The sequence below is a fragment of the Patagioenas fasciata genome, chromosome 3 (genome assembly GCF_037038585.1).
Source record: "Patagioenas fasciata isolate bPatFas1 chromosome 3, bPatFas1.hap1, whole genome shotgun sequence".
Classification (NCBI taxonomy): Eukaryota; Metazoa; Chordata; class Aves; order Columbiformes; family Columbidae; genus Patagioenas; species Patagioenas fasciata.
Window position 1 is genome coordinate 87,913,484 of NC_092522.1, and position 20,342 is coordinate 87,933,825.

A 20,342-nucleotide genomic window follows, 5' to 3' on the forward strand; every position below is an offset into this window, starting at 1 on the left:
TACTTAAATCTGTGGAAAAGCAGAAACTCTTGCTGGTTGTCTTAATTAACCCACTAACAGGAAGTAACAACGAAAACAATCTTTATGTTTGTCAGGCACTGCAGATAAAAGGAGATACATCAAATACAGTTATATATCCTAGACAGTGAACACTTCTTACCAGAAGTATTCAAGCAGATTGTAACATGTTCTTTATCTCTTTTAAAATACTTCAGTTGAAACACTTATTTCTGGATGTCCTTTATCTGTCATGGCTGTCCACCTTGTTACCAAACTAATAAGTATATTATTCAGGTTATGGAATCAAAAGCCCGGGAAGGTTGCTGTGGGTTGTGCTAAGATGATAATTTTGCACTTCCTATGTGTTTTATGCTGCATCTAGTACAAAGAGTAATTAATTCAAGTTTATATTTAGGGTAAGAGAACGATAATACAGTGGTTGTGTGATGGTACTTGGACAGAGTAATCTTAACGGTGGGAATTTCCTCACTTCTTGGAGCTTCTGTTTTCAGCTTCAACAACAGAACAGCCTTTTTACTCTATCCACTGAGAAGCAAGGCACTCTTCTGTATGTTATGCTACCATTATTGCATCAAATTTTCTAGCGACTTTTTTCCTAGGTAACTTCAAGTGGCTATAAGAATACAACAACAACAACGAAAAAAGGGCAGAAGAATTTAATAATATTTTACAAAATGTAAGTCCATAAAGACTCAAACCTCCATGATGTCCCCTGAGGACCCCCACACTCACCAGTACGGATTAGTTCAGCTGTTTCTGAATTTCATTTTCTGAACTACTCTGCTTATGTATCTATTACTTTTTCCTGGATTTGGCAACAGACCATGGAAATTTAACACCTTCAAAATATCAACACAAATGAGACTAGAAGTTCTTTGCAAATGTTATTAAAATAAAAAATGGTTGTTTAATAGTACACCTTTGCATCATTACGGAAAAGTATAATCTAGTTCCCTCTCTTTCAGATATGTCACACCTAAATTAGAACATGAAATCCAGACTTCAAAAGTCAGTCACAGAGCTGATGGCAGGGCTTCATATTTACCATACTCTCTGTGGAAGCATTTTCCTCAGTAATAACAACTGGGTTTGGTCTCTTTTTAAGACCAGCATTCCAGACCTAATCCCAGACTCACCGCAATACACTAGCTTTGATTGCAGGGGATCAAAATCTCACATTGAACGCATAAGCTAGTTTTGCAAACTGCAAAATTGGTTTTGTCTGTTTTTTCCTTCTCTATGCATTTGCTCCTGAATGTTGCAAGACTTTGAGGTTTGTCCACCAAATGATATAAAAGGACATAGCTAATGATAGTGTTACCAAAAATAACCTCTCTTTTTCAAAAAAAGATATTTTTACAGAATTAAGTGCACGTCATTTTTGAATATGATATTTTATTTTCAAAAATGTAAATGATCTTTTCACTAAAGAGCAAACAAAATTATGTATCTCTGAAAAATATGATAATGCTTTTTTAAGGATGTGCAGATGGTGCAGTTAGAACATCTGCAGCAATACAGGATCTGAAGAGAACAGGAATTCTTTGAGAGGATGAGTTACTACCTCCAATCTATTTTTTTTGCAATTTTTTCACAATGTTCTGTACTGAGAAGCATTCTCTACCCTGGAGTGCTCAATATTTGGCCTCTTTTCAGAGCTTCTACTATACTCAAGAGAAAATCTTAATCATAAAATCTATTGAACATTTTAATAAGTTCACCGTCCATTTTTCAGCATGCCATCAGCTCAGGTTTTTTATTTGCATCAAACAAGGTTTATTCACAGAAACAGAAAGCACCTTCATAAACAAGACAGTCACGTAATGTAGGGGGGTTAAAGAAGGTTAGCAAGGATGATCAGAGGTATGGTACAGTTTCAGGATGGAGAATCACTGAGTAATCTTGAGCTTTTCACTCCAGATGGAAAACAACCAGGGAATATGCTAGAGGTCTGAAAGACAGTCCCTTTTAGGGAGAGGATAGTGTGGAATGACAGCTCAGTGCCTTTTAAAGAATAAGATGTGACACATGAAGCTAGAAGGAATTGGATTCAAGCTGGACAAAAGATGTGATTGCGCTGTGGATCTCCTTGCCATAGGGTGTTTCGTGTGACAGAAGCTCACACAGGTACACGGGGACACTGAACAAAGCCATGGAAAAGAAATTCATTCAAGATTGCTAACTGCTTAGAAATTGCATCTGGTTTAGAAAACCTGAAAATGCCTGGAAGCTGGAGGAATACACGTGGGAAACATCATATATCCTTGTCTTGTTTTTGTACTCTTCCCTAGACATCCCTTTTTTGTCCATTGATTTGATACAGAGGTAGATAAACCCTTGGTCTGACCCCACGAGGCTACTGTTCTGTTCACATCTTTTGGTCCCCTTGATGGCAGAAATAGTTGTGTGCACAAATGTGCAGGTAAAAATGTAATGAAATTTATGAAGCAACTTTTAATGATCTTCCCTACATTACACATCCTTCCATGTGTCAAGAGGAAGCTAGATTATAGTGATTACATAGTAGGTGCTGTGCTTGAGGATCATCAAGGAGATTAGGAGCCCTTTATAAAAAATGGTCTCTGCCTAGACTGTATGCTTAGTTTCACCTAGTCCAGATTAACATCTTCGCAAAAATAAGATGTTAAATTTATCATTTTCAATATTCTCATGAAAAGCTGGCTTTGGTTGTCCAGTTCAGAGGTTCTCACACTATTAAACTACCTGGGTACCTTAAGATAGAAGTATTTTTACCCATTTCACATAAAGTTCAGTGATCCAAGACAGTAAATGAACTGTAAAAAGTACTTCTTAAAACCAGCATTTCAAACATATTTTAATATTCTTCATATTGTATTTCTATGTAATCTATTTTTTTTTTCTAATTTTGTTCATAATGTAAGTCCCGGAAGGATCTCTGTACTTCATCCTGAGTGAGGGCTCTCTTAACTTCTTGTATTATAACCAATGCAGATGGTGAGAACACTGTAGCTGTGGATGGAGACTCCAGTTCCTTGGAAGGCCAATGCGGACCCTGAGTGGTGGAGCTACTTTTTGTTGGCCAGCCTCTTGTCTTGCTCAGATTTTAATTGCCAAACAGATTTTAGAACACCCCTGAAAGTGAAAAAAAGAATTAAACAAAACCATACCTTTAAGTAGGTTTATGTGAATCACTCTGAATCATTCCCTTCCCATCCACAATTACTGTAACTGTTTTGTAAAGTACTTCTCTCCAGTCTCCAGAAGCTCATTCCTGTTTTCTCTACTGGCAACACATATATTAAACTACAGTGAAACTTAAATAGTTCACCCCAGGTCATATTTGTCACCACTAATAACATATTTTGATTAAATAAAATGTAAATAATATTGTATGCTGTCTACCTACCAGAAAACAACAATAAAGATCATGGCAAAGATCTCAAGAGCAATCACAATGAATCCAGTTATCACGCAAAAGACCAGAATGGCATCTAGCATTGTTTTGCTTGAGGGGTTCATTTCTATTGTCCTTGGCTGTATTGTTTGCATTCCTGGAGAAAAGAAATCCATGGTCATTATTATGTTCAAATTTTCAAATGCATCAGCCATTTAATATGATGAACAGGACTAAAAAGGAGTACAGCTTGATTATTGACTGCCTGGCATCTTCCACAACCTTCAAGCCTTTATTGTATCAGCAAAAGTCAGAATAGTAACATTTTATACATTCTTTGCAAAGGCCTATCTAACAAAGGAAGATGCAAAAAAACAGAGATCAAGGCATGTGAGTGGGATATATGTCACTTAACAGTGATGAAACACAAAGAACTGCAATTTTTAAAGACAAGGAAAAAATTAAAGTGGGAAAAGTATTTATTTGGTACATGTTAAGAATGACTAATATAACAATATTTTTGCTTTAAGAAACGCTTTAATGTATGATTTCAAGACATGTCCACCTAAGATATGTGAAGGATAACAACAGGAGAATTACCACAGGCTGTCTGTCACCTGAGGCACGCTGACTTCTTTGTCCTGTGCCGGGTACCAGGTGCTCCATCACCCAGGGCTAGGGCACCAATGTACCACTGTGCTACAAAATAATTCTAACAACAGGAATTGGTGCAATAATAATGATAATAACAAAACCAAAAGAGCATATGCTAACAAAAGACTGAATTCAAGGACTTAAGTGCTTTTTTTCAATTTTCTGTCTCTATCTAGCTCTGCAAAGGCTTTATTTAAAGCAAATAACCACTGAGCATGGAAAGGAGTTCTGCATGGCCCAGAAATGTGTAGTGAGGAGCAGCTGCAAGAAGCTGAGACATGAAAAATGTGGCAAGGATATAAAGTAAAAATGCATTTTGTAATGTTGCAGCCTGTTCAACCTAAGGAAACTGAGAGCCCTGCCACTATCTCTAAGACCAGATGTACCAGTTAGGAGATGAGTCTAAGACACAACACAGGAAGACTGGAAAATGCTGAAGATGGTCAGCCAACTTCCTCCTCTGTTTTTTGACAGTGGATAAAGAAATGCCTGGAAAGCAAACTCAGTCACCTTGTGCTGAAATTTAATTGACCTTATTTGTTCAGCCACAACCAACCAAATCAAGGAACCGTCAGGCATGTTCCCAGATCCCTCCAGCTTTGACAAATTTACAAAAGTCAACCCTAATTTCTCTTTCATTTTCCTCCATATAGTTTCTAAAACTATAAGGTGCTATCTTATTGCTGACCGGTATGCAGAATTCATGTTCACACTTCTAGGAATTCTGTGTAGCAGAATGACTGCAGGAAACACTTTTCTATTTCTATTTCATTTCTACTTTTATATAAGGTTGGGTGCTACTGTCATCACTGAGTATCTAAGCAACTCTTCCATTGCATCATTTGAGTTTCATTCTTCTGCATCACAGAATTTTCATTTTTATATTCTTAAGCCATAGCTCGTCTATAGGACTCCCCAGTGTTTTTCTGCAAGAGACAGGACAAGTAAGAATGGTGAACTGGCTGAGAATATCATACATAGTAAGTCTGAATACTGGGGTTTCCATACAGTGTAGATCTAACTGCTTTTAGACTAATTCACTTCACTGACTACACTGTCTCTTTTAGAATTACATGCAGTTGTGGGGCATGAAGGTTAATGAAAATTATCTTTGATTTTGCAGTTTCATTAATGTAATATATTTTCCCCTTGGCAAGATGTTAATTTAGAGCTCTAAGAATACCTCTATTTACAGGCTGTAAGAGGAGCCTGCTGAAGAGAAAAGCAAGTTTTGTGTTATCCATGGCTAATCTACTCAAGATTTCTTCCCTGGTAAGAAATTCTTCCAATAGTCAAGAACTAGAACTGCCCAAGAGACAACCTGATAGAACAGAGGGGTTGTCTTCCAAGTAAATACACATTCAAAATGCAGGCAGGAAGCAGGCAGAAATGCAGTTTTCCTGATAAGCTGTTTTATAATGAGCAAACACTGATTCACGTCAGGTGCAATTTTAAGCCCGACTGCACTCTTAAAGTCCAGGCAACAGTGAGGATTTTGCCACAGCCAGAATACGCCATAAAAAAGTATTCAGCTTACAGTTAAGGTTACAAAGATGTATTTACACCAACTGTTTTTTAAAAGTCCACTTATCTTAATAAAAGTAGGAAAACCAATTCATTTTTGAAACATTCAAAGTCTGGTTCAATCTTTTTCAACTTGAAGTCTACAGCCCACACTGTGTCTGTGGACTACTTCACTGTCAAGAATGATGCAGAAAATCACTATTGCATATATGCCACAATTACATTGTAAACAATTTCCTAAGACTGTGTGCATCTCCACTGTGAATTTTCTAGGGATCTACAAACAAAAAAGAGATTGGTAACATGCCAATAGTTTTAAGCACATTGTCTCCAACCCTACCAAAAGTTTGGCATTCTCAATTAATCTATTGATTATTTGTATTTATCTTGACTAAAAAAGGAATGCACTTAAATTAAATGCAAGAGTGGGATACTGCAGTTAGATTGGAGGCACTGTTGGATCTAAACTATGAAGATCCATTTATTTGTGCAGGTCTGAACAAAACAGAAAAGAATGAATGCTCAGATTTAGTACTTAGCTTCCAGCAGGGCTTGGTGAGCTGAGGCCAGCCCTGTCGCAGAAACCCCAGGTGTGCTGGTCATGGCTCATAGAAGCCTTTCCAACAGCTCAAATGGTCCAAGCACCTCACGCTCCCTCCACCCCAGCCCTTATCTGCTATGCCAATGAGGGACCAACAGGTTGGATTAAAGGAAACAAAAGTATGGCCACAAGCAGCTGCTAAGAAGCTTGACAGCTTTTTTACCTTCTTTGTGTCATCAGAACAATAGGACCTTAGCAAGTTACTGCTTTCTTATTTGGGTCACAAGAGATATGTCACATACACCCCTCACACCAAGCACCAGAGCAGGATAGCAACACTCTGCTGTGGTGTGGCCCAGCAACTATATTTGCATTGTATACCAGAGTTTAACAAAGCTATTTTGATTTCTATGCAGTGCAGTGCATTTCTGGACCATCCTCTGCCTTCATGGAACCCTTTTCCCCTTTAATTTGCTTAAATCCAAATACATTCAGAAGCACTTGCTGCCATTGCTAGCATTTCCCTCCATAAAATATCAGCAATATAAATTCAGTCATTTCTTCAGTACGAAAGATTCATAATAATGTAAATACTACACATCAAGAAAGTGGAACACTTGCTTTTTCAGCATCATTTATGTTCAAAGGAAACCCACTACTTCTACCAGCAGCACTGTTCCTCTTCATCCTCCTCTTCCTCTGGGTTTTTCATTGAGCTGAAGTTCCTCCTAGACCATGATGTTGACTGTACAGCAGTGCTCCATCTATAAGCAGACTCTCAACCAACTGTTGGAGCCAACAGGAGTTTCCACCAGTTTCCACCAGTTTTCAGATCCAGAAAGTATCAGTTTGGCAGAGTGGAAAGAGATTTTGCCTTTGCAGACTGTTGGGTTTTTTTCCCCTTAATAGAATGGTGATGTGTAGCTTTTTTGTTTCCCTTCTAGATTATCTGTAAGCGTTTTTCTATGTATTAAAAATGAATGGCTATACGCTAATGTGAGAGCAGGATTACATGCACACAGAGGAGATCCAGGCTGCTGGATGCTGGGATTTTCCACTTCATTTCTGCCCAAGTGCAAGGCCAACACGGCCATGCTGATTACATGTTTGTACAGCAGGAAGTTAGAGAGATGTGATTTTTCTCTCTCAAGGAAGCTCTGGCACTGAAGTCATCAGTAGGAAAGTAACTGAAGAGAGATGGGGGCTGGAATAGAATGGCCTCTGAGACACAGAAATGCTACTGCCTCCATCTTCTCCACAGAAGTGCCACCAGACACACACCCCAGCTCACTCTTTCGTTCATGAGAAGCTTGGAGCACAGCTGGGATCTCAGCAGGCTGACACCCTTCACATAGCATCCTAATGAAGATCCTTCTCTGCTCTCACATTCCTCCCTTGCAGGGTCCTCCCTCCTCACAGGACTATTATTAGTAAGTACCAATAAACCAAATAAACCGCCTTCCAGCTCCAAAGTCTTCACAAAACACCAAAAGACATGATGGGTGGGAGTGTGAAACAACACCCTTCAGTGTTGCAGGGCAGTGATTTTGTAAGAAGGACATATAGAAATGTCAGCTATTAAAAGATGGGATTTTCCTTGCAGAGATCCCAATAATTTTTGATGAAGATAAAGTACTTTTTTTCCCCCTGTTATGTTTCTCTTGCTATAAAAAACAAAGAGAACTCATAGGTCTGAACAGCCCTGAAAACAAAAGAAAAAGCCAATTCACTAAGGACCACTCACTTATGCAAAAAAATCAAAACGTCTATTCATCAAGAAGCCAACTGACCACGGGTAAAGGACACATAGAAGTTCTCAGTGCTTGGATTCAGAATTAACTCATACAAAGTTTTGCCTCACCTCCTGTGAGGTTTTACCTGCCATTTTGCAACATATCTTGCCTTCCTCCCACCTCACATGCCTCAAAATCTGAGGCAGAAAGTGTGCACTATGTATTTTCAGGTGGCTTTGGGGCCAGGCTTGCAGATAGTGTTGCTGAATCTTGCCACCACTGTTCTTGTGGGTAAAACATCAGAATGCTGGAAAGAGGAGGAAGGATGAAACAAAAGCAAACACATTCATCCCTTAACAGCTGCATTGGTAATTTCCATCTCTGCTGATGAATTCAAGGCTTCCTCTCTAGGAAAATGCGAAGAAGAACAGCCAGCCACAGTGCAAACACATTTCCACTCCTCTGCCCCATCCTGGAGTTCTGAGATGAAGAAATGTATCTCTGCAGAATAGTGAAAGGCATGATTTAGGTGATGAGAAAGACAAAATATGCAAACTTAAGCTTATTGACTTGAGTGAGGCATAGAGATGGTCAGAATCGCCTCAGCTGGGTTAAAAAAGAAAAAAAAAAAGAGGAGGTAATAGAGAAGACCTGCTCTTTTCCTGATTAAAACTGATTTGCCCTTTCAGCTGATTCAAATACACTTTCCAAAATCTACACAGGACCCTCTCCCCACAGACAGTTTGGTCTGTTGTCCCAGGGGCCGGTGCCCAGGCTGTGGGGGCTGCAGGGCAACCACTATGAGGAAAGGCCAGGGCTGCCTGGTGCTGGATATGGCCAGTTCCAGCCGGCTACAACCAACCCACCTGGGTGGGGATGGTCACCAGCCATGGCTGACCCATCTGGATGGGGATGGCCACTAGTCATGGTCAGCCCACCACACCCATCCAGCTCATGCTGACTAGAAATGTTTGTGATCAGTTTTGGATGCTGGAAGAAAAGCCAATGTGGTCCTGTAGATTACCCAAAAAAGGAGATTTTTGTCCTTTTTTTGATACTGATTTTGTGATTCTACCCTTCTTCACATTCCAGCTTGGAGACCAGATACATAAATGGCACAGAAAATGATGTTCACTCAACAGACTTAGATTTTCTGGATTAGATAGAGAAACCTGCTTGACAGGGATGATAAACGTAAGTCTGAAATTCCCCAGCCCTCATGTCAAAGTGTCTTTTAAAGGGAACTGGGAAAGGCACCATTGTACCATGTGCAGAAGCGTTAGCTGTTCCCAGAGTCTGAACAACAAAGTAAGCCACGCTCCTTGAGAACAGCACAGGTCCGTAAACACAAGGCAGCAGCTAAGAAAATCTACATCCAAACACAAGCAGTCTTAATGTGTCCATTGAAGCTGTCAGAAGGATCTTTCTCATTTCCTCCTGATGCTGTTGGAAAAACAAATGCCATCTTCTGATATGGTCAGACTTCTGACCATTTACAGGCAGCAAAACTAGATCTGTATGATGAAAATCCTGGTACATTCTCATCCAAAACTTCAGTTGGTAGCTTCTTCCATGTACCTAATTAACAGTTAATAATTTCTAAAGTCCAAACAATGTCGCTCCTGAGGAACCAAAGCACAGAAACTCCTTTGGCCATATGCACACCTCTGTACCAAGCCAAAAGATGCTGACCTGGCAATAAGCAGAACAACGCATTCCTCTTAAGCTACTTAATAAACCTTAGAGCTTGTCTTCCTCAGATATCTGTGTAGTCATAACTATATTCTGAACCAGTACATCTCAGTCCTTGTAAGATGTTCTCAGTGGGTACGTCTGCTGGGAAGGTTTCATCTAACCACTTTTCAGGACTGGGCGTGTTTCACTTAACCACTTTTCAGGACTACTCAGTTGCAGCTTAAACACAAGTGTATGAGTCGTCCTATTGATGACTCACCAGCTCAAGTCAATGGGACCATTTGCATCCTTAAGCCTAAAACAGATTATGTGCTCTGCTAATTCAAGTCTCAAAAAGGAAGCTTCCTTTGTACAAAAAAGAATGGAGACACTGAATAGTGGGAGAAGGAAAGCTCTGGGTGTTTTGTGATTGCCAGATGAATTTAGAAAATGAATAAACAACTTCCATGTTTCTGTACAAAGGCAGAAGGGACCACAATAGAGATAGAGGAAATAGCTTGAATTACTAAAGAGAGAGCAAAATATAGCAGGATTCCCAGGCAGTTTTACCTAGGTAAAAAACGTGGAGGGAAGAAATATGGGGAGGTATTTCTTTCCCTAGTCTGCCATAATTTTGCATAAGACTCGAATCTACATTATTTCAGGAAAACCTTTAAATTTTGATGAGCAAGGCACTTTCACCCTTTCTCTGATCAGGAAAGGCAGAGTTTCTGCATGGTTGTTCTCCTGGTTTGAGAAAATCGACACACTGCTACCTTTCCTGATGAAGTCAGCAAAAATCCCACTAGCAAAAGAGGTGAGAAAGATAGTACTGGGAAACCTGTTTATGATGCATTCTTTTTAATGTTAAGCTCTTCTAAATTCATTACATATAAGCAAATTCCAGATGGCTGCTGAAAGAAAAAACTCAAAAGGTTGTTTTCCTGCTTCAGTATTGAAGTGGGAAGGAGATGTAACTGCAGAACTCATGCTGATGGTGCTATGTGGCTTAGTGAGGCAAAAAGAAGTCTATGTTAACCAACCTGGGTGCAGTAAAAAAAATAAGCAGCTAATACGAAAACTTCCTTATTTTAGCTTGAATTTTTACAAAAGATAAAGAAAATACTCATTCCTATCACAAGGAACCTCTGAATTCCCGTTCTGTCATTTCCTTTTATATGTCCCTTTTATTGGCCTGTATTTCATGACAGTCATTACCACAGTGCACAAGCTCCTGCCTATATACTACCAGTGACACGCAATCTTACAAAGATTGAGTACTACATAAAAAAACCACAAGGCCATATCACTAGGAGACTGTAAGCGCCTCTATGAGCTCACCAGTTGCTGCGTAGACTCTGTATTTTACAGAGGCAATTGTATTTCCATTTTTTTGAGTTTCACACTGGAAAATAAGCGAATGGGTATCTCTGCAAACTTTCAGAACAGCTGAATCATTGAGAAGCAGGTGTGATGTCTAGTCATATACAAAAGAAAAGAAAAATAAAAAGAAAATATCAACGAGATCTGCAAAGATAAATTGCAATGTGTCAGACACCCGGAAAAGTAGTTATTCTATTCCATCTTCTTTCAATGGTCAGAACGTCTTGGCCCCTGGAAAAATTCCTCCCATCTCTTCAGCAGCTCCTACCGGGACAACGGGGAAGTACAACATGGCTGTGACTTGGTGACATGCATGCACTCACCAGCCACTATGCCTCATTTTTCTGAAATAACAGTAACCATTACTCTCTAAAATTGTTTCCCTCACATGAAGAGGACGTTGAAGCTCCATAAAGGAAAAAAGTCATGCGAGTCCTTGTATTACCAACTCGCCAATGAGAAAACAGGGCTTATTTGCATTATGACAGCAAAGGAAATAACCTACCCAGAAGTCTGTACAATTTAGATGGAGCAGGTGGTAAACACATGCAGTATTTCTCTGCACAAAGTGGGGTTCAATTACTCACCTTGTTTGCAATTAACATTTTCCAAACATATGTAAATTGATTTTCAGGAGGTATAGAAATACAAGGCATCTTCACACAGGTAGGGTCGTCTGGAATTGGTATTCCCCCTATAAGAGGAAATTTTAATAGGTACATCATCAACTATATGAAACATCTCTGTATAAATCATAAAGTTCATAATTCTTCAAACCACAGCATGTTACTTGGAAATTATCCTTTCCCTTGAGATTACTTCAAATACATTTTGCTTCATCTAACGTCTGGAAGCAAGTGCATAGCAGAAAAATGGTATTTTACAGGGACTTGAAATCAAGCACATACTACTACAGAAACAAGATCTGAAACATTACTGGATTTCTTAACAGGGTAATTGAAGGATAGAATGCAATCACTTCATTCCACTTCCACCACACCAAGAGAGAATAAGGATGTTTTATTTGCTCTAGATTACTGTATCACAGTGTTCCACTTACATCCGCAGTCTACTGGCCCCTGGCATTCCTCCACACGGACAATACATTTTTCTTCAGTCCCAGGGCATCCACTAGTTAGTAGAACTTCTCGAATGCCAATCCCTTCGGAGGAAAAAAAATCTTTCACTTTGTATTTCTTCATTTCCTTCAAACTCTGTTTTTGCTTCCTCTGTATTCTGGATTTTAATATGACATATCTACCAAATACTAGGTAAAACAGATCTTCTCAGAGTGCCTGCTAAAGCTGTCCTGTGTTGGTATCTAAGATTCCAAGACATCTACTTTTGTCAGACTCTGCAATGTAGGAAGCCAGATTCTTAGAATCATCATGTGTCAGAAAAAGAACTGAAAATGAATTAAAAACTTTTCTAACAGAAAAATAATTTGAAATGAAGCTAGTACATGTTCTGCAAAACAGTCAGTTCACTTTAAATATAAAAGCATTTAGGCTCCTGGCCTTTAAATGCTCAAATTGGATGGCACAGAAAACCCTCTACACACTGTCAACTCAGTCTGCCTCCAGTCTTGTGACTGTCTGAGTGTCTTCAATTCCCACCAAAGTCAACAAAAACTGAAAGCACTAAATACCTCCTGGCACTGGGACTGAGGATTCTTAAGTTACCTAATGGTGATCTGCAATGAGTGACACAAGAATACCACTAACAGCCCACAAAATGAAGCCTCTCAAGCACAGAGGCCAATGGTCAAGTAACATAGGGCTTCTCATGACAAACCGGTGAAATCAAGTGTCGATCACCAGGATTCTACCTGCAACGTGGAGGATCCTACCAAAGACACAGAAAAACAGATAACCTATCACAAATGTCTAAAGTTAACGAAGATTCCTACACAATGTTCAAGGAAGCAAAAACAAATATTCATTTTCACTATCAGGATTTCAATGGTATCATACTCATTTTAACAATTACGAATAAATTCAAAACAAGTGCTATTAATTGTTTTTGCCAAACAGTGTGTACACAGTTCATTGGAATGACATAGCTTGTGGGGGAGGCAAGAATAATATGTTTAGGCCCAGTAAACACTGAAGGTTTTTCCAGAAGAATTTTGTTTACTAATAGGCATGGAAAGAGGAGAATTAACTCCCCCCTTGCAGGATTAATAATAAATAGGAAATTGGTTTAAGTATTACATTTATGATGCATCTCCCTTCCTTAAATGTGTATTATATAAACCAGTGGATTTCAGAGTATTTCAGAGATGCCTTGTAAGTCGTGAAACAGTACTTCAAGTGACAGAGGGAGACAACACTGCTTACTGAAAATGACACAAAACGAGGATCATTCTCCACTCCAGAGAATGTCTCATCTCATGGATGCAGAGACAGAGGTGTAAATGGCAGTGAACTGACACTTTTATTAAAGACATTCCTCTTTCTGCAATGCCATGTAGTTTGTTGGGTTTTTTTTTAGCTAACAGAAAAGACAGGGAGCCTATGAAAAGCCAAAATGCTGGCTTGATACAATCTGGGCATTGAACTAACTGTAGTCACATCCACCAGGAAAAATCTCAGCATCTTATCTATGCAAATATTAAAATTTGGGAAGTGTATCATACTCAAAGGGTTGATGAAAACAAAGCTCTTTTAATTAGATCTGCAAGTTCTTTTGGTACTCCTCTGCCTCTTTCTTTTGGACAGCTTTTTCTTTCACCCCCATGTTTCTTTTCTCTGTCTTCTTAAGTTGCTGCCAATGCTGATGAAATTAATGTACTGAGATGCTCTAACAAATGAAGTCTTAACTTCAACAACTTGTACAAGTTAACCTAACAGAAAACACCACAATCCAGTAAAATAAATTACCTACATGAAATTCACCCTAGAGAAATGTAAATTAAGAGACTGGAGGAGGGGTGGTGAAGAGGGATGACCCACAAATAACTGAATATTTAGCAATACAAAAACCACAGTTATGAGAGAAATCTCCAGGTAAGAGTGGCCAAAGCAATTAGTCCACAAAGAGACTAAGGCAAAATTGAGACAGCTATGACAAACTATCATTAACATATGCTTTAATTATGCTTTCATGCCTCTGTAAACCTGGACTGTGACTAGAGGAACAATGGATCTGAGCCACAGCATTACTGGGAAAAAATGAAGAAAGCTGAGTCAGTTCAGAAAGAAAGAAATTTAAAGGGCCAGACAGCTGACTACAGGGAATAAAACGGACTATAAGGAGACACAGAGCTTACAGCTTTACTGGAAGCACCAAGAAGACACCTTTCAGCCCTTCAACACAAAAACACACCATACATTAAACAGCCCAGAGTAGAACAAAGGCTAAAAAAAATCATCTTAACTCCAAATATGATATGACGCCTTTTTCTTCTTTGTTAGACCTTCCCTTTCCTCATTCTTCAGTAAGGTTATATAATTTTCCAAATTAAAGAGGTCAAACATTTTGTATTGGGTCCATCTGGGATGGAACTAACTTTCTCCACAGCAGCGCTCACAGTGCAGTACATGGTGTTCACAGCTGGAGTGGTGTTGATAACACGTTCACATTTTAGCTACTGCTGAGCTCCCACATCATCAAGGCTGCCCCATCACACACCCCTGGCCACCCAAAGAGCAGTGGGCTGGGCTGGGCAAGCAGCTGGGAGGGGCCACAGCTGGGACAGCTGACCCCAACTGAACAAAGGGATATTCCACACCGTATGACACCTTGCTCAGCAATAAAGGCTAAGAGAAAGTAGGGAGAAAAGGGATTGTTTTTATAAATGTGGTTTACTTTTGAAGAAACTGCTCTGCATACGGAAGTCCTACTTTCCAAAAAGTGGCTGGACATCACCTGCTCATGGGAAGTAGAGAAGAATTTTGTTCATTTCTGTCCTTTGCTTCTGCACAGAGCCTTTCCTTTTCTTTATTAAACTGCCTTTATCTCAACCCATGACTTTTTCATCTGATTTTCTCCCTCTCTCCCCTTGAGGAGAAAATCAGAGCAGCTTTGGTGGACACCTGGCATCCAGCCAAGGTTAACTCGCCACAACATTAACTACGAGGGACCAAAGATAAAACAGACAAAATTAGGGACATACCCTGGAAATACGGAAGATTTGAGACATCTGTTAGAGGGATGAGACATAAGGAACAGTTTCTTAGTATCGAAAAGACGTGTGCATCAGGGCAAGTGAGGTTATTAAGAGTATGGGGATACATAAAAGGCATTGGTATATGGAACATAGAAACAGATTTGAAACTATGAAGAAAGAGAAATATTAAAGTATGTAGATGCAAAACAAAAACAAACAAACAAAAACACCACAAACAAACAAACAAAAAGCCCCTAAACCCATAATGTGTTAAGATGTGAAATATGAGGGAATCAAGGAAGCTCTGTCATGAGAAAGAGTGGCTGGAAAAAATAAAAAGGCATGCTCTAGAAAACATCAGCTTGATGGGGACAAGAACTCTTCTCTCTTTCTTTTTTTCTGTGGTCTTATGGGAAGCTGAATTTGCTCTGAAAAAAAAAAACAGCATTTCTGATTCAAGACTGCTTCCTAAGCAATTTAATTACAGTAGTTTCTATCATCACCCCAAATGCAGAGATGTCTTCTTAAGGTTTACCTCATTATTCCTCTCTCCCTTCCTACTCCAGACTGATACCTCTCCTCTCCATTGCACAATTTATAAATTGTATAAATGTGGAATACAGAACAGGCTACTGCAGGCAAGCAATTTTTTTGCAATATTGTATGTGGGAAGACATCTGTGAGAAGCATCAGAAGATCTTTCATCTTCTGAACATCTCACAGATGTTCACAAATAGCGAAAATTGTTACTTTGGGGAAGGCAGCTCATGTGCCAATAAACGTAGGGAACTGGTTTAAAATAGGAGCTTGCAGGCTGTGAAATTAATAAAACAACAGATCTGACCTAAACTCCTAATGACAATCAGCCTGATTGTTTTTGTTAATTATAGTTATTGGCAATTGAAATCAATGAGAGGTGAACCAGGGCAAGCAAATTACAACTGCTAAATTGCTACAGTTAGCACTTTTTTCTTCTTCCAAAAACAAATGACAATATGTTTTATTCATCTGCTTTGCTACTTACCACATGTAACTGAGCATACTCCAAATTCTACTTCCGTGGCGTTCAGACCTGAAGACAAAGTCTAAAGTTACATCTCTAATACAATGACGGGAGAGGAAATGCCCAATTAACAGGAAACCCACCCCTTGAAGACTTTACTGCTTTCTAGTTGAAATGTGAAATTCGCCAACATTTTTGCTTTCACTAACTAGACCAGAAAAACAAGACAGTTATAAAGAATTTATCATAAAATCCAGTGTGAATAGCATTCATGTTTAAACCTTAACATGATTCTTTAAAAGGAAAAAATGTATTTTTCATATAAACCAGCCTATGATGTTAAATTATCCTACTGAATGCTCTGGGTAGTGTCTAGGTTCTATGCAAATTGTAGGCCTTTCATGAAAAGAGTTAAGAAAATTTTTCATTAAATAATATTCAGTTAACTCATTTCCTTATTCTTTCTGGCTAATGTTTGCCTTCCCACATGATTTTTTCCCCATCACACTTCAAGGTCAGGTTTAGACAGCCAGCTCAAAGATGAGTCAACCAGGTACAGTATTTTAATTAGGTTCTAGGGTTTTAATCACCGTGATTGGGTTCCTTCCATTTTTTAATGGTACTTTGAGGTTACAGAATGGGTTTCACAGAATGTACAAAACCAAAAGGTTCCCATCTCCATCTGGGATTCAAATCTGGATTATATATTTTATCCCTAATAGCATGCAATTTGAATGTTTATTTATAAGGATACTGAGGTACAGTAACCTTTCCATAGAGAAACTAACTTAGTGAAGATCCTTTGGAAATTATTCATTAAATAAGCAATAGCTCTTTTCAATTCTTCCAAATGCAAAGGGAAAATCACTATGACTGTTTTTACAAGTCTGCACTGCCAGTCCCGCCTACTCAGATTATTTTTTTCTGATAACAAATACTTACCCATGTAAAGTTTGCTTTCACTGTCTCTCAGTTTTTTACTTTCAAAATTTATGTTTACGAAATGTTATTTCTGTGCAGCAATGCAAGTTTATATATCACTTCTTGCTACTAAATCTCTGAGTAACATTTACATTTTTCACACACTACCCAAAACTTTAAATTTCTTAGGTTGAAAGAAACTGGTCCATTTCTCTTGCAGTTGGCAATATACAAATACAAAACCTTTATTCCTCCATTGTAAAGGATTTAGACTACAGCAGCACGGTGCATTCTCCACAACGATACACTGATACTGAACTCTTTTTCCCAACAATACAAATGAACCATCAAAATTTTATTCTTCTGTTATCTCTAACTGTCTCTATGGTTTTGACATTTACTTCAGCATATCAGCTGTGCTCGTCAGAACAGTCTTCTAGCGTATGCACAGCAAGCCTTAAACAATAACTATCCAGTTGAATGATAAAAAAATCCAGCCTTAGCCAAAACATAAGGAAAAAATGATAAGATTAAAATCCAATGAAAACAGACACAATCTTTGAAACAACTAGTGTATCCTCAAACTCTATCTCTAATGAGCCTTGAAAAATAACTTCTTTAGAATATGGTCCTCACCATGGATATCCTATAATGTTTCCCTTAGCTTCTTTAAATTAATGGGCCAATCATTCAACAGTCTTGTCTAATGACAACCACCACAGCACAGCAGAGAGAAGGAGGAGAACTTAGGGATCCCATCTACTGTCTAAATACAGTCCTGCTTAAAAATACCTGTTTTCAACTCAATATAACATGAGTTGCACTTGTTTGTTTGCGCAGAATAAACGTAATCATGCAAAAATGAATGGGAGGGCTAGGACAGCTTCAGATCATGTCAGTTCTCAACTCAATAGATTTCTGACAATTCATATCAGTTTACGGTAAACCCCAAACCTGTACCCTGAAAGTAGGAATTACTGTAATTCAATTTTGAGGTGACAAGCTGAGTGCAGCCACAGCAGGATGTCATTAGATCTGAAAGGAGAAGCTGCCATTTCCCATCCAGACATGATTTTTTTTTTTTAAAAAAAAAAAAAAAAAAAAAAAAAAAAAAGAAAAAGCTTTAGAAACAAGAAGAGACACAAGGCTCCAGATAATACTAATAAAAGGCCGAGGGACTTTGCCAACCAGTGAAAGAAAACGTCTCCTAATTATAGGTGAAGAAATCAACCATGATCCGCTTTTAGGGTGCTTCTGTGTTCAGGAGTACAGTAACATGCACCGTGGCTCTTTTGTCAGAGATGCATAATGACGAACTGACCATAGCTTTAAATAAAGAAGACACTGTATTTTCTAAGTAGCAATACTCCAAATAAACCTTTAAACACACCTAAACATTAAAAGCCTGTTGGTTCTAAATTAACAAGTTAATCAGGAACCACCAATCTTGATTTCTGATTTAATGAACTTTTTTTTTTTTTTTTTTTAAAAAGCAACGAATTAAGAAAAACAGGATCAGATTCAATTATAATCATCTGGATAACACAACATTTTTATATGAATGTTATGAACCTTCCATGCTAATATGACAGTACAAAGTTTAGTATTCCTTCCTTTACTTGCATTTTCTCCTTGCATTTTAAATGAACCAAAATGTCAAGAAAGCTTCCGGTAAGAAACTACAGATCTTTCTACTTATGTAAGATGGTTGGTTCCAGTTGCATCAAGTTCAGATAAAAATATTGTGTCAACCCGATGCAAAAAGAATTATGTATATAGCTGCCATTAGCATTAATTGGAGTTATATATGTAAATCCCACACATGCTGAGATAAGAATGTGCTAAGGAACTGCATTTACATTCCTGTCAGGGGGCTGCAATTAGCACCAGCACAGCAAAGGCAGTCTGTATTCCCCTCTACATTTGGAAGCCTTGTAAAACCTATGTAGAACAGAAATCTTTGCCATTATACACCATTTTGATTACAAGCCACGTCACAGCATGCATGCAGAATATTTTGATAAACCCTTCAAAAGCCCACAGAAGCCCTACTAAAAATGTCAACAGAGAGCAAAATCATGGCTGTGAACCCCAGGGGAACTTGCTCACTCCCGAGTTGGGCATCTTACTCTTGCCAAATATTGTGTCTTGAGTACGTCTGAAAGTCAAAGTGCAGAGGGGAGGGGTGCAGAACTGCTCCATCCCCGAAGTGATACCGCACAGGGCAGCTAAGGGGATGCAGGATGGAGATCTTTCCATGGGTAGGCTTTGCACTTGACAACACATCAGCTGTGAACCTGTGCAGCTCATTGCTTGATGACAGACGGAGGGGGTTTGCACGTATCCGACTCTCGTAGCCCAGACTTTCGGCTACGAGAGTGATGAGCAGATCTGGAGCTCTCCCCATCTCCCCCATGATGCCGCATGGCTTAATAAAGCACTGAACACACTCCGACACCTTCCCACTGCCTGCATATGACACCCGAGAGATCGTCACATCCTGGCGGTGATTAAGCCTTGCTCAGAAAGCACGACTCCGGGCAGCCCCGCAAATATCTGCCCTGCCACACGAAACCTGGGGCTCCCTGCACCCTGGCCATGCAGCCCCTGCCTCCAGAGAGGTGAGCTGGGTGGGAACGGGGAATCACCGGAGCTGCGGGGGCAGACAAGGAGGCAGCTGGCAGGGCCGAGGGGAGACCAGGGCCCGCGGATCCTGGGGAAGCGCCCCAGAATGTGACGGCGCAACTGTACCCACACTGCCCGGGGCTGCCTCACCCAGATCGGTGCTCCCCTGAAGGGCTCCGGTGCTCCCCTCCGGGGCCCCCACCGCCTGCTCGCCGCTGTCAGTCAGGTTGCACTCCGCTGCCAAGGCTGGGAGCAGAGAAAGAAGCAGGGCCAGGAGCAGGCCCAGGCACACCGCCATGCTGCGTCCGAACTCCCTCACCGCCGCCTGGCAACCCCGGCATGTCACAACAGCTCCGGCGGGGACCCCGGGCAGTAGGTTGAAGAAGGCAGCAGGAGAGCAGGTCGTGGCCCTTCGTTTGCTGTCAATGGTGATGGGAATACCGCGTTTGTGTGCTGGAGCATAAGCCCCTCTTTTTAATAAAATGGGTAGCAGGCTTTGTGGCACCCAAACTTTGTGGCTGCCTGAATAATAACGCTTGCATTTGCAATAAAAGCCTTTGCTTCCCCAAAGTCCAGAAAAGGCATATTTAGATTCAAATCTCTCTGAGTGGCTCCTGTTTCTTAGAACATTGTGCTAGGAATTCCATGGTACCTTTCACCCCCCTGTATGCCAGAGCCCTGTGCAATGGGGGCTGTGCAAACCAAAGAAATGCACCTGCATTCAGAGCGGGAAACTGGTCATCCTGTACGATGGGCACATTGGACACCGGTTCTGA

General features: G+C 39.8%; 1 protein-coding gene across 1 annotated transcript; it reads right to left on the reverse strand.

Moving 5' to 3' along the window:
- Positions 1–3,068: 3,068 nt before the first annotated feature.
- Positions 3,069–19,898, reverse strand: SPACA1 (sperm acrosome associated 1). Its single transcript, XM_065833246.2, has 7 exons — positions 19,717–19,898; positions 16,042–16,089; positions 11,967–12,068; positions 11,494–11,600; positions 10,865–11,000; positions 3,410–3,554; positions 3,069–3,135 (listed from the first exon to the last, which is right to left on the reverse strand). The coding sequence occupies exons 1-7, from the start codon at positions 19,862–19,864 to the stop codon at positions 3,069–3,071; spliced, it is 753 nt and encodes a 250-aa protein (XP_065689318.2). The 5' UTR covers positions 19,865–19,898.
- Positions 19,899–20,342: the final 444 nt, after the last annotated feature.